The sequence below is a fragment of the Dipodomys merriami genome, unplaced genomic scaffold (assembly GCF_024711535.1).
Source record: "Dipodomys merriami isolate MVZ:Mamm:240054 unplaced genomic scaffold, mDipMer1.0.p SCAF_848, whole genome shotgun sequence".
In the NCBI taxonomy this organism is placed as follows: domain Eukaryota; kingdom Metazoa; phylum Chordata; class Mammalia; order Rodentia; family Heteromyidae; genus Dipodomys; species Dipodomys merriami.
Genome location: NW_027206455.1, coordinates 314,965 through 329,583, shown reverse-complemented (window position 1 = coordinate 329,583; position 14,619 = coordinate 314,965). Strand labels below are relative to the sequence as shown.

General features: G+C 55.4%; 1 protein-coding gene across 1 annotated transcript in view; it reads left to right on the top strand.

Moving 5' to 3' along the window:
- Nucleotides 1-376: 376 nt before the first annotated feature.
- Ergic1 (endoplasmic reticulum-golgi intermediate compartment 1) overlaps nucleotides 377-14,619 on the top strand; it is a 58,840-nt gene continuing 44,597 nt past the window's right edge. The window contains exon 1 of the mRNA XM_070011875.1: nucleotides 377-482. Within this exon, the coding sequence (XP_069867976.1) occupies nucleotides 463-482 (20 nt within the window). The 5' untranslated portion in view covers nucleotides 377-462. The remainder of the gene's footprint in view (nucleotides 483-14,619) is intronic.

The window sequence follows — 14,619 nt, the reverse complement described above, 5'->3', positions numbered from 1 at the left end:
CGGGGCCCAGCGCGGAGGCAGGGGCGGGGCCCAGCGCGGCGAAGGGGGCGGGGCCCAGCGCGGCGAAGGGGGCGGGGCCCAGCGCGGCGTAGAGGACGGGGCCCAGCGCGGCGAAGGGGGCGGGGCCCAGCGCGGCGTAGGGGGCGGGGCCCAGCGCGGCGAAGGGGTGGGGCCCAGCGCGGCGAAGAGGACGGGGCCCAGCGCGGCGAAGGGGCGGGGCCCAGCGCGGCGGCAGGGGCGGGGCCCAGCGCGGCGGCAGGGGCGGGGCCCAGCGCGGCGAAGGGGGCGTGTCTAGAGGGCGGGACGTTGCCGGCGTCCAATGGCTGCGCAGGACGTCACTTTCCGGCGGCGGCGGCGGTGGCTGCGGCGGCGGCCCGAGGCGGCGGCGGCGGCTCCGGGCTGTGACCCACGCGGCGCGCGGCCCGCCCGGCCTGCGGCGCGGTCCCCGGGCGCGGTGGCACCATGCCCTTTGACCTCCGGAGGTGAGTGCGGCGGCGGCGGCGCGCGCGGGGACCCCCCCCCCCCGACCTCCCCCCCTCACGTGCGAGCTGCACCCCGCGACCCCTGCAGCCCGCGGCCTTCCCGCCCTGCCCCGCCCCCGGGGTCCCCCCTTCACCCCCCCACCTGCACCCCAGTCCCCCCTCCCTCCCCAACCTGAAAGACTTAACCTCCATGCAGGGCCCGGGGCACCCCGTCCTTCTTGGCGGACCCCACCCTGGCTGACAGGTGGGGGGCCCCCCTGCACCCCTGGGGGGGCCGCAGCAGCAGCTGGAGGGGTTCAGATTTCCAGAGCCTGAGGCTCCCCCCGCCCCCCACCAATGCCCTGACACCCCCCCCTGCACCCCCACTTCCCGCAGGCCTGTCCATATGGAGGCCTGTGTCCAGGCCCTGGTCTTGGTGTCTGCGTGTGGGGGAACCTTGTGGGGACCCCCCCCACCCCATCCCCACTTCCCGCAGGCCTGTCCATATGGAGGCCTGTGTCCAGGCCCTGGTCTTGGTGTCTGCGTGTGGGGGAACCTTGTGGGGAAAGTGGGGAAAGGAGGAAGGGGTCCCCCCCTCCTCCCCCAAGCCTTGGGTAGGGTTCACCCCAGGGGCCCGGCTGGCTGCCTGCAGGTCTGTCCTTGGCTTTTTGTTTTTATGTTTTTGCAGTCGCCACAATGGTTGGTGTGGGGGGGCGCCTGCCATGTCTTCGTGGTGGGCTTTGGGGCTGGGCCAGGCGTCTGGGAATCCTGTCTGAGAAAAGGGGGTCACCACTAGCTACTGAGGTGTGCTTTGGACCCCAGGCTTTGTAGGAGGAACTGGATTCGAATGCTGCCTCCACCCCCTTCATCGGAGCAGCAGCTTGGTGGCTTCTAGCAGCTAGAGAGGGGCAGACTCTGGAGTTCAGGTTCTCCCTTCCTCCTATTCAGAACCTTCTAGGCCTCTCAGTTTCTGTCCTCTGCAACAAAGAACTAAAAATAAAGGTTTCCCCACCTGTGGGTGCCCGGAGACACCTCCAGTTGTCTGTGTGGTTTGCAGCGGGAAATGTAAGATGCGGGTGGGGGAGGGGCAGCCCATATCTCCCAGGTCTGGAAAATGGGGCACCCACTGCTTCAGTGTGGGTGAAGACAGGGCACCCAAAGTCATGGGGTTCAAGTCTGCTGTTACCCCCTCTGCACAGGGGTGCACTGTGGGGTCTGGGCCTAGCCATAGGGCCTAGGACCTTTTGACTAAGCTGACGTGGTTTTCTACCCCGACCTGGGCACTAGTGCCATCTGGCAAATGAATGCCCACTTCCTGCTCCTTCTAGGCAGAACTGAGACTGGTATAGGGTTCCTGAGGCAAATGCCTGCAGACTCTGGGCAGTTTGGAATCAAGAATCCCCCCCCTCCCCCAGACACCAAAGGGCGTCTTAATTTGGGGGGGTGCTAGTACTAGAGATTGGACTCAGGGTTTTATGCTCTCACTTGATTTTAGTTTTTCACTGCAGGCTGGTGCTCTACCATTTGAACCACATCTCCACTTCCCACTTTTTGGTGGTTCAGAGGAAAGGACTTTCATGGACTTTCCTACTCAGGGCTGGCTTTGAACTGTGATCCTCAGATCTCAGCCTCCTGAGTAGCTAGGATGATATGTGCAAGCTTCTAGCACTGGTTAGGTGGCAGCAGCCCTGATGCCACCAATAAATGTTTGTGCCAAGAGACTTGTGCCACCATTCAGGGTGCCACAAAGCCTCCTCTTCCTGGGGCTGACATCGATGGTTCCTTCCCCTTCCATGGTCCCCAGGATGCATGCACCAGCCTGGGGTCTGAACTCCGGGCACTGGCCCTGAGGCTTCTTTTGCTCAAGGCTGGCGCTCTACCACTTAAGCCACAGCTCCACTTCTGGGAACATTAAGAGTTTCATAGACTTTCTTGCCCTGGCTGGCTTTGAACTTGGATCCTCAGATCTCAGCCTCTTGAGTAGCTAGGATGACAGGGATGAGCCCTGGGTGCCCTGCTAAGTTCCAGTGTTTTGAGCTCATTGGAGAAGGCCCAGTTTCTTTCTGGTCATTGAATCCATTTGCTCTCCGCATCTTTTGTGTGGGTAGGAGGGTTGGGTAGTGTGGGGTTCAACCTGGAAGTTTTAGGGGCAGTAAGGAAATATCACCATTATTTAGTGCCAGTCCTGGGGTTTGAACTCATGGCCTGTGTACTGTCTCTGAGATTTTTCTCTCAAGGCTAATGCTCTACCACTTGAGCCACAGCTCTACTTTCAGCTTTTTTTTTTTTTTTTTTTTTTTTTTGCTGGTTCATTTGAGATGAGTCTCAAGGATTTTTCTTGCCTGGGCTGGCTTTGAACTGTGCAATCCTCGGATCTCAGCCTCCAGATTAGCTGGGATTTGCAGGTGTTGTTGGCTGTTGGATATCTAACACACTCTATACTATAATTCATGAATTATGATGTTCCCAGGAGGGAACGAGAGCTTGCAAGGGTAAGGATTTGTTTCTGATTTATTCAAGGTTGTGTTTCTGGTTCCTCAGAAGGTGCTTGGGCCAAAGTGGCCCCTTGCAAATGTCTCGTGGGTCTGAGGGAGCCAGAGGGACTATGTGATCAGGTCCTCCAGCACTCCCTTTAGTACCGGTGTCATTGTCATCAGCGATTGGTGGAGAATTCTGCATTCTTTTCTTTTTTTCCTGCTCAGATCTAAGCTAGGATCGCAGGCATTCATAGTAAGAATTATCATTGATGGACCAGGCAGGCTCCCTGCTTTCCTTTTGCCTTTGAATTTCCTTCCTCCTTTTTTCCCCCCTTTGTTCATTTGTGCTGGTACTGGGGCTTGAACTTGGGGACTTTGTGCTCTTGCTTTATTTGTTGTTGTTTCTGCTCAAAGCTTGGTGCTGTACCACTTGGTCCACACAGCTCCACTTCCAGCTTTTTGCTAGTTCATTGGAGCTAAGAACCTCATGGACTTTTTCTGTCCAGGCTGGCTTTAAACTGTGATTCTCAGCTCTGAGTATCCTGAGTAGCCAAGATTATAGGTGTGCACTACTGAACCTGGCTGAATTTGTCCTTTCTAAGTTGGCTTTTTTATTTTATTTACGTACTTTTTAAATTGAAGGTGAAGCCGGAATCCGCTGGAGAGACATCCTGTTTCCTTTCCTCTTGTTCAGTGATTACTGATAGCTGGAAGTTGGCACCTAGTAGATCGGGCCATGTGACCCAGATCCTGGGGGGTGTGATCCTGAGTTCCGGCTGCCCTGGGGCCACTGGCACCTGCCATACCCCTCCCCTTGTAGGCAGGGCGAGAGGACAGCCCTGGGCTTGTCTCTGGGTTCCCTGGAGCCCGAGCCCAGCTCACACCTGTCATCCTAGCTACTCAGGAGGCTGAGATCTGCGGATCAGGGTTCAAAGCCAGCCCGGGGAAGGAAAATCCATGAGTCTCTTATCTCCAATAAATCACCAGAAAGCAGGAAATGGCTTTGTAGCTCAAGTGGTAGAGCGCTCCCCTTGAGTGGAAGAGCTCAGGGACAGCGCCCAGGCCCAGAGTTCAAGCCCCATGATCAACCAAAAGAAAAAAAGGAGGTGCAGCAGCGGCTGGCTTCAGCAGCCTCCTCTCCAGTGGAGGCCCCAGGACCCGGAAGTGCCCCTCCCTGCAGGGGGCGGGGCTGATCTGGATGGTGGCAAGGTTAGGTGACATGTCCCCCAGGGTAGAGAGGGCAAGGTGGCCATGTTGTGGGGTTCGGTGTGAAAGGAAGATGTGGAGCCCCCTATAAAGAATTTTGGGGGTGGTCACAGCAGCATGGCGGGCACATTGGAGTCCCTCTGTGTTTGGGACCCCGTGTGACAGAGCAGGTGGCTGGCCTGCCTTCTAAGTGGTGTCTCCCCTTTCAGAAAGACCCAGATCGCCCCCCATTCCCAGTACTACCCCCCCCCCCAAGCTAGCTTTGTTGTCTTCAGCCAGCATTTAAACCTGGGTTCCTGCGTGGCTTGTGACCCCTCCAGCCCTGTGTTCCCATAGGCTCCACACCAGGCAAGGCTCAGCCAGGACAGGGGACCGTGAGTAACCAGTGGGAAGGTCTGCTATTTATTTATGCACTCGTGCACGTGTGTGTGTGTGTGTGTGTGTGTGTGTGTGTGTGTGTGTGTGTGTGTGTGTGTGTGTGTGTGTGTGTGTGTGTGTGTGTGTGTGTGTGTGTGTGTGTGTGTGTGTGTGTGTGATGGCTTAAGGCTGATGCTCTACCGCTCAAGCTACAGCTCCACAGTTCTTTGCAGATTAATTAGAGATGAATCTCACAGATTTTCTGGTCTCTACTGGCTCTATTTTTGTTTTTTGTTTTTTTTTTTTGGGGGGGGTCCAGTCGTGGGGCTTGAACTCTGGACCTGGGTGCTGTCCCTCAGCTCTTCAGCTCAAGGCGAGCGCTCTACCACTTGAGCCACAGCGCCACTTCTGGCTTTTTTCTTTTTGCTTATGTGGTGCTGAGGAATCGAACCCAGGGCCTCAGACATGCAAGGCAAGCGCTCTACCACTGAGCCACCTTCCCAGCCCCTCTCCACTGGCTTCGAACTGTAGTCCTCAGATCTCAGCTTCCTGGGTAGTTAGGATTGCAGGTGTGAACCACCAGTCCCTGGCTTTTCTCTTTTTTTCTTTTTTTTTTTGGCTAGTCCCAGGGCTTGAACTTAGGGCCTGGGCACTGTCCCTGAGACTTTTTTTTTTCTGGTCGGTTGTGGGGTTTGAACTCTGGTCCTGGATGCTGTCCCTGAGCCCTTCAGCTCAAGGCAAGCGTTCTACCATGTGAGCCACAGCGCCACTTCTGGTTTTCTGGTGGTTTATTGGAGATCAGAGTCTCATGGACTTTCCTGCCTGGGCTGGCTTTGAATCATGATCCTCAGATCTCCTCCTGAGTAGCTGGGATTACAGGCGTGAGCCACTGGTGCCTGGCTCCCTGAATTTCTTTTGCTCAAGGCTAGCACTTTACCACTTGAGTCACAGCACCACTTCTGGCTTTTTCTGTTCATGTGCTACGGAGGACTCGAACCCAGGGCTTCAAGCATTCTACCATTAAACTGCATTAAAACTTCCTCCCTCCTTTCCTCTCTCCCTTTGCTGAAGATTGTACTCAGGTCCTCACCTCCTAGGCCAATACTCTACCCAGCCCTTAGTATTTTGAGATCGATTCTTACTAAGTCATCCAAGCTAGCCTGGAACTCTCTGTTCTGCTTTCACTTCCCAAGTAGCTGGGCTTACAGGTGTGCACTACCACGCCTGCTGGGGGTCTGCCATTTCTGTTACTGTCCTTGCTCTTTCTGGGAACTTACCGGCCTTGCATCATCTGAGTTGTGCACAGGAGTCTGAGCCTGTACTCTGGCAGGCTCCCCATACAAACTTGGGTTCACAAAGCCAGGCTGTGTGTGGCTGGCCTGACCCCCTCGTAATTTATGTTACTCCACCCACCTCTGGCTGTCTTACCCAGCCCCGCCTAGCCGTGCACAGAGAAACCCTAGTGTCTTCTTGGTGGAGCCCAGCTTTTCGCCCGATGAGTCTGAGGACTCTGGTGCCGTGGCTCACAGGAGTTTGGGAAACAGCACTGCTAATTGGTCATTGAAGGAGGTGGTAATTATTTTAATTTTCTGTCGTCAACTGCAATCTGTCGATCTGTGAACCTAATTGCTTAAGGTTGTGTGTGGGAAAGTGAAGCACCAGAAGAAGCCTCCTGCCCGGCTCTGGGTTTTTGTGTTTATAAATCTTGGCTCAAGCCAGGTAGGGTGGCTCACGCCTGTCATCCCAGCCACTCAAGGGCTGTGATCTGGAGGATTGTGGTTCAAAGCCCGCCTGGACCGGAAAGTCTGTGAGACTCTTCTTTCCAATGACTGAGCAAAAAAGCTGGAAGTGGAGCTGTGTCTCAAAGGGGTAGAGCACCAGTCTTGAGCAGAAAAAACTAAGGGACAGCACCCAGGCCCTGAGTTCAAACTCTAGGACTGGCGTGCACAGTGCATACGCCCCTACGCATGCGCAGGCAAGCACACACACATACACCTTGGCTGGAGAGAGGTAGGAGAAACTTGGGGTTTCCTGAAGCAGGCAAGCATGGGTATGTAGGATGCCCCACGGGTACCCCACCTTCTGAGTGGCATGCGCACACACACACACACACACACACACACACACACACACCAGGATTCAAGTACCCCACCTTCTGAGTGACACACACACCTGTTCTGAACATGCGTCTTCATTTGCATCTCATTTGCATGCCCTTTCCTTCCGTAGGTGGTGTCTGACTTGTGCATTATTCAGGTCGGCTTTACAATGACGTGAAATGCAGAGGCCCTGCCCTCCATGCCGGGAGCCGCCTGACAGATGTGACACCAGACACCAGCTCTGTGTTGGACGGTGTGATTTTGCCAATTAGACTAATTGCCGGGCGAGTGATCAGGGCGGGTGCAGCCGAGCTGTGGTCAGTGGGTTAATTGTAGTCAGGATCGCCCATTGATGAGAATTTATCAGGTCAGAGCTCCTCTTATGTGTGCAGGGACATCTGTGCGAAGGACTTGGAATCAGGTGCGAGTGACAGACTTGTTTTAGTGCCAGTCCTCAGGCTTGAACTCGGGGCCTGGGCACCTGTCCCTGAGCTTTTTTTTCACTCCAGCCTGGTGCTCAGCAAGTTGAGCCACAACTCTACTTCTGCCTCGTGGCCTTTCCTGGCCCAGCTGGCCTCGAACTGTGCTCCTCGGAGCTCAGCCTCCTGAGGAGCTAGGATTAAAGGTGTGAGCACTGGTACCAGGCAGACTTGTGAGCTGAGTCTTCTCTGTCCCTTGTCCCTTGCACAAGATGTGTCCCCAACCCTGTCCACACTGAAGTCTCTGGGGAGGAAAGAAGTATCTGGGGGTAGAAGCCATGGGGTCGGGGAGGGCTCCCTTCTCCGCTCTTACCCCGTCTGAAGTGGTGTAGGGTGACTCCCCCCTGGGTTAGGTGTGCATCAAGGAAAGTTCTGGGTTGATTAGAATCAGTCATCTTGGAGGCCTTAGGGCCCCCTAAGATGAGCCCCGCCAGCTCCTTTGCCTGTGGGATAGATGATTCTAGAAACTGAAGAGGAAGCCCACATTGACCCAGCAAGCTCATTCGGATGACCCCAGCTCTGCTGCACTGAGGAACTGGGTGACCCCGATACCGGGTAGTTTGTCAGGGTTGAGTCATGCTAAGTTAACCCAAAGCAGGGGAAGCTGGGGTGCCCGCCTCTGCCCAGCCCGGCCTGGCCACTCCACAGTCACCATCGGGGCGTCCATGTAGAGTTGGGGGGCCTGCTCAGAAGACGGGGTGGGGCCTGGGGCTGTGGAGGATGCGAACCCAGGGCTTCAGGGCCTCGTGGGTCTGCGTTCCTCTCCAGGCACGGTCCCCTGGTTGCTGTGTGTCCTCGGGCTATTTAAACAACCTTTCTGGACCTGATCTGCAAACAGGGTTGTGTGCACACACTCCATTTGCCTTCTCATCACCCCCTCTTCTCTCCATCTGTGCAACGTCATCAGACCCCGCCCCCAAGCAGGGCTTGCAAACTTGGGGTGATGCAGTCTTTGGGTCCTCCTACTAAGGGAAATTGGAATACATGCCAACACTTTCTCCCCCCCCCCCCACTTTTTTTTGTTTCATGCCCTCACTTGCTTTTTTGTGGTTCAGGACTGGCACTTGAGCCACAGCTCTACTTCTGGCTTTTTGGTGTTTTGTTGGAGATAAAGAGTCTCAAGGGCTTTTGTCCCCTGGCTGGCTTTGATCCACGACCCTTCGATCCCAGCCTCCTGATTCGCTGGGATTACAGGCGTGAGCTACGAGTGCTGGGCTTGCTCAGATAGTTCTGTGTTTGCATCTTGATACTGGCTCCCTTGTGGATTTGTCTTTCTGCCGAGAGAGGGACTGTCCAGCGAGAGCCACCGTCTGTCCTAATGCACCTGTGTGTTCCTGTGCGATGCACGTGTGTGTGTGTGTGTGTGTGTGTGTGTGTGCACATGTGCATGCGCACCCGTCCGTAGGGATCAGTTAGCCAGGGGAAAGGCAGATTTCCCAACTGCACTTCCAGATGTCAGGCAGAGATCTGATGGTTCCCCATCGCAAGCCCGGTGCCCACTCTTTTGTGGCTTAACCTCCAGCTGGGGACATCTGAGTGAGGAAATGATCAGGAGTTTTCGGGGTCCAGGTGCCAGTGGCTCCCACACACACTCCTAGCAGGAGTGCAGAGATCCGGAGGATCGCAGTCCTAAGCCAGCCCAGGCAGAAAAGCCCACAAAACTCCCATCTCCAAACCATAACGAGCGGAAAGCTGGATTGAAGATGGGCTCAAGTGGTGGAGCACCATTTGGGCAAGCCAGCTGAATGAGTGCAAAAGCCCTGTGTTCAAACCCAAATACAGTCATATTTTTTTTTAAAAAAGTTGTTTTTCTGAGCAGCATTTCCAGCCGGGCGCCGGTGGCTCACGCCTGTCATCCTAGCTACTCAGGAGGCTGAGATCTGAGGATGAAGGTTCGAAGCTTTGTGCAGGACTTAGGATGGGGCCTAAGCTTGCACGGGGGAGGCTGGTGCAAGGAGCTGGCTTCCGGGGGGGAGACTGTGGGCGGGGCTGAGCACTAGCCTCACTCAGGTGGCCTCGAATGTGGCTTCAATGAAGCAGAGGCTTGTTGACAAGCCAGGCTCCATTCTTACAGGTCAAGGTCATACGTGCAGAGGTCAAGGTCTGGGTATGTGGTGGGTATGGGCTGGCAGCAGAGCCAATGAGACCACGTGTCATGCTGGGGGGTGGGGCTTTCGAGGAGCAGGAGGCGGGGTTGGAGTGGGATCAGAAGAGGGGACGTGACAGGGCCTGGGAATGGACTGGGTGTGTTGGGTTGGGCCGATGGGAGACATTAGCAGGCTCGCTCTCTCTCTCTCTGTTACTCTCTCTTTCTTTTTCTCTCTTTCTCTCTCTCTCTGGTGCTGGACTTGAACTCAGGGCCTGGGTGCTGTCCCTGAGCTGCTGCTCTATTACTTTAGTCATAACTCCACTTCAGGCTTTTTTTGTTTGTTTGTTTGTTTAGGGGAGATAATCCTCATGGATTTTCCCATCTGCACCAGCTTCGAATCACGCTCCTCAGATCTCAGCCTCCTGAGTCGCTAGAATGACAGGCGTGAGCCCCTGGTGCCCGGCTAGAATAATTGTTTCTGTTAGGAATCTGTGGGCAAGTCCCAGTAAGGGACATTGTGTGAAAGCCATCTCTCAGTATGGCTGAGATTTGCTGGATTTCATGAAGTGATGAGAGCAAGGGAGAGGCCTAGGGAGAGGGCACGGCACAGGCAAAGGCCCTGAGGTCAGGCAGAAATGGCTGCAGGGTGGAGCCAGGGCTGGGGGAATGAGAGGTACAGTAAGGCTGAGACTGAGGATCAGGACTGAAGCTAGCCTGGGCAGGAAAGTCCATGAGACACTTTTTTCTTTTCTTTTCTTTTCTTTTTGATTGGTTGTGGGACTTGAACTCTGGGCCTGGGCGCTGTCCCTCAGCTCTTCAGCTTAAGGCTAGCGCTCTACCGCTTGAGCCACAGTGTCACTTCTGGTTTTCTGGTGGTTTATTGGAGATAAGAGTCTCCTGGATTTTCCTGCCCAGGCTGGCTTTGAACCCCGATCCTCAGATCTCAGCCTCCTGAGTAGCTAGGATGACAGGCGTGAGCCACCGGCGCACAGCTCTCCATGACGACTCTTACCTCCAGCGAACCCTCAACAACAGCAAAAACCAGAAATGGAGCTGTGGCTCAAGTGGTCGAGCACCAGCCTTGAGCACAAAGGCTCAGAGAGGACGTCTGGACGCCAAGTTCAAGCCCCAGGGCCAGCACCCAAAAAAAAAAAAAGGAAAGAGTAAAGAAAGGAAAGCAAGCGGAGGTGCAGGTGCACGCGGTGTCAGGGAGGGCCGATCAGCCTCTCCGCCGACCTGCCCAGCACTCTGGCGTGGAGGTTAACAGTCTCAGGGTTCACCAGGCCACCTGTGTGTCAGGTATTTGGGGCCAAAGTCCTGGCCTGCCTTCACCGCACGTGTCTGCCCCTGTGAAGGGCGGCCAAGTGGAAGGTCTGCAGGTCGAATCGCTCAAGTTTCACCCAGACTCACCCTCCTAGCTTTCCAGGATCGCCTCCTGGGGTTGGGGGGGCTGAGGTAGCCCCCCCTAAGTGCTCCCTTTGTGTGCGTGTAAGTGTGTGTGTGTGTTCCACACCCCTGCCTCCTTCCTCGTCCCTCCTCCCATCTCTGAGGTCAAGGCAGGGCCGCTCCCTGTAAATACCAGTCCACTGACGCCCGCATTTTTCCTCTCTGATTTTCCTGTTTTGCTGGGACACGGCCCTGCCGGCCTGAGGTTGGGCCAACCAGTCATTCATTCAGTCATTCATTCATTCAGGACCTCTTCTCCCCTGCACCCCACCCTTGGGAACAGTCCTCTCCCCTCCCGGCCACACTCCAGGGTGGGACTTTTGCCTCTTGTGCTTTCCTGCAGCCTGAGGAAGGAGGGTTACAGGGTTCCCTGGGGGGGGGACCCCTCACCCTGAGGGAGAGAAAGAAGAGGGGGTGCAGGGATCCAGCACCTTGGCCGGCTTGGCTCTCCCTTCCCTCGCTCCTACTGTGTGCCACAGAACCATTTCAGGTGTGAACCAGGCACTGGTCCTACTGTGTGCCAAGCATTGACCCTACTGTGTGCCAGGCACAGTCCCGGGCATGGCAGGCACGTGGATGCTGCAGCGTAAGGCTGGAACTAACAGTGCCATCTCCTGCTGGGCAGGGCTAGCAGCTCTCAGGGCTCCACGTTGCAGGTGAAGGCAGGGTGGCTGGGGATCACGTTGAAAGCCCCCCTTCTTCAGGGCAGCCTTCACACCTGTGGGAGCTGAGCTTGGGCTGATGCCAGCCCACAAGCTGGGTCTTCTGTACGCCCCTTGGGCAGGGGGTGGCCTGGCTGCGATCGGTGGAGGGCTCTGGGACTTGGTCAGTGTGTCATTTCTCCAGCTCTGGACATCCCAGGCAGCGCGCTGTGGTTCTGGACCTCGTGCTGGCTGGTGATTGGGCTGTTTTGGCATTCTTCTGGGTTTCTGGTTTGTTTTGTTTTTGTGCCAGGCCTGGGTCTTGAACTCGGGGCCTTAGCTTTTCTGCTCAAGGCTAGCGCTCTACCACTTTGAGCCACAGCGCCCCTTCTGGCTTTCTGCTGGTGAATTGGAGCTAGAAGAGTCTCACAGACTTTTCTGCCCAGGCTGGCTTTGAACTGTGATCTCCAGATCTCAGCCTCTGGAATCCTAGGATTGCAGGTGTGTGAGCCACCAGTGCCCAGGCCCTGCTGGGTCTCTGGGCTCTGCCAGAGGGCCCTCAGTTGGAAGTCTTTGTCTTGAATTGTCCCTCCTTTCTGTTATCCTCCTTTCTGTTTGCTCATTACTTATTTGTGCCATCAGTGAGTAGCATGTATGTGGGCACACGGGCTCAGTGCCAGGTCCCGGAGCTGTGGCAGGGGGGAGCTGGGATCTTGCAGGGCTGATGTGATGCTAATCCTGGTATCCGGCTTGGGGGTTTGGGAGCTTGCAGGGGGCCGGGGGGAGGGGGGCTCGCCTCTGTGGTCCAGCCCAGCAGGAAACAAAGGCAAAGCCCTGCCACCAGTGGCTCAGGCCTGGCATTCCAGCTGGGATCTGAGGACTGAGGTTCATAGCCGGCCCAGGCAGCAAAGTCGAGGAGCCGGTTACCTCTGATCAGCAAAAAGCCAGACGTGGAGCTGTGTGGCCCAAGTGGTAGAGCACCAGCTTTGAGTGGAAAAGCGAAGGAACAGTGCCCAGGCTTTGGAGTTCAAGGCCCAGGATTAGCACGCACACACACACACACACACACACACGAAAAAGAAAAGGGAGGGTGGGACTTGGAGGCATGGGGGAGAATGGTGATGAATTAGTAAAATGTGGAAACCAAGGCGTGGAGAGCCTTCAGTGACTTCCAGTGGCAGTGCTGGCATCCACTGCGCATGCGCGTAACCATGGCGCCGCTCCTCCTAACTCCCGCCTTTGGTCGCGCATGCGCACGACGATGGCCACGCTCAACCGCGGCCTTTGTCTCCCACCTGCGCATGCGTGTGTGTAAAGCGGGGGACACCCTTGCTCCCGTGGCGGCTTTCCTTTTGCGCCTGCGTGTAAGGAGGGCGCTCTGCGCGCGCGCGCGCGAGGCTGTGCTTCCCATTGCGCAGGCGCGTCGGCCCACCCCAGGCCGGACTGGGCCCAGAGCCCAAGGTGAAGGAGAGCACCAAGGATGCAGGGCGCGTCGCTCACGCCTGTGATCCCGGCTACCCAGGAGGCCGAGAGGGGAGGATCGTGGTTGGAAACCAGCCTGGGCAGGAAAGTCCACGAGACACCTAACAAAAACGTAGAGGTGGAGCTGTGGCTGGAGAGGTAGAACATCAGCTTGGCGTGGAAAACTCACAGGAGACGTCCGACTCCGACTGCACACAAAAAAGGAGCCCTACTGACTCGACTGTCAGAGATTTCCCCTCATTTCCAGAAACTCATAAGCCACCAGGAATTTAAGGTATCCACAGAAAAGAAAATTCTAGACAAGGACTCTCAGTGATGGCCGGTGCTAGGCCTGAAGCCGCCTCCTCTCACTAAAAAATGAGATTGTGTTGGGGCTACAGTATAGTTGAGGGGCGCGGTGCTGGCCTAGCACTGTGCTTGCTGGTAAAGACGCCTGCACACCCGTGTTCATTGCTGCACTAGTCACCACAGCCAAGCTACGAAACAACCCAGAGGCCCCCCCAATAGATGAGTGGAGCCAACAAGGTGGCACCTATCCACATTGTAACTTTACACATCCACCAGGAAGAATAAAATGATATTGGCAGGGAAACGGATGGACCTAGAACAAGTCATATTTAAGTGAGGTAAACCAGGCTCAGAGAGACAATTGGCGCATGTTTCCCCTGATCTAAAACGCACCGGGACTTGATGAATGACACAGAATTCTAGATAATCACATACAGTGAAATGGAATGACACTCTTAGGGAAAAAAGGTGCAATGCCCAAGGGCCTCTTGTGTATTGAAAAGCCAGTCTTCAGTCTTGAACTCAGGGTCTGGGCGCTGTCCTTCAGCTCTTCAGCTCAAGGCTAGCACTCTACCACTTGAGCCACAACGCCACTTCTGACTTTTTCTGCTTATGTGGCGCTGAGGAATCGAACCCAGGGCCTCATGCATGCAAGGCAGGTGCTCTACCACTGAGCCACCTTCCCAGCCCAAACTCAGCTTTTTTTCATTCAAGATTAGTGCTCTGCCATTTGAGCCACAGTTCTACTGGCATTTTTGGTGATTCATTGGAGATAAGAGTCTCATGGACTTTTCCTTCCCAGCTGGCCTCAAACCGTATTTTTGGATCTCCACCTCCTGAGTAAGCTGGGATTACAGGTGTGAGCCACGGCACCCGGCATGACAGGTGATTCTTGTTCCTGGCTGTCTTTGGGTTCTCTGGAAGCTGGTGTATGCTTAAGCACCCCAGCGCCTACTGCTCCACCTTGACCAGCAGGTATAGAGCACATGGCCATACCAGGCTCCCCTATCAGCCTGGTAGCCATGAGTTCTGCCATGGCCCTTTTTTTCTTCTGGGACTTCACTTTTGTTTTGTTACTTGTTTGTTTTTTGTCAGTCCTGGGTCTTGAACTCTGGGCCTGGGCGCTGTCCCTGAGCTCTTCAGCTCAAGACTCTTGAGCCACAGCGCCACTTCCAGTTTTCTGGTAGCATTTGGAGAAAAGAGTCTCACAGACTTTCTTGCCTGGGCTGGCTTTGAACCACGATCCTCAAATCTCAGCCTCCTGAGTATACTTCTCTGTTTTTGTAGCGCCAGTCTTGACACCAGATCTGCCATCAGCCATCTCTGTCCTTCAGCTCTACAGCTTTCCTTTAGAAAAGTAGTCCAGCATGACTTTCTTGGAAGTTCGTCCTCGCACAATTCTCCAGTGTGTTGCTGTTCTTATTTAATTCTGAGAACACAGCTTTGGCATCTTGAGCTGTGTGGCTCAGCAGGGCGGGGCTTGCAAATCACTTCTTCATAAGAAATTTCATTTCCTCGTAACCCTGCGTAGAGTGTGTGAAAGCGTAACACAAGGGGCTGGCAAGGTGGCTCAGTGGTAGAGCGCTTGCCTTGC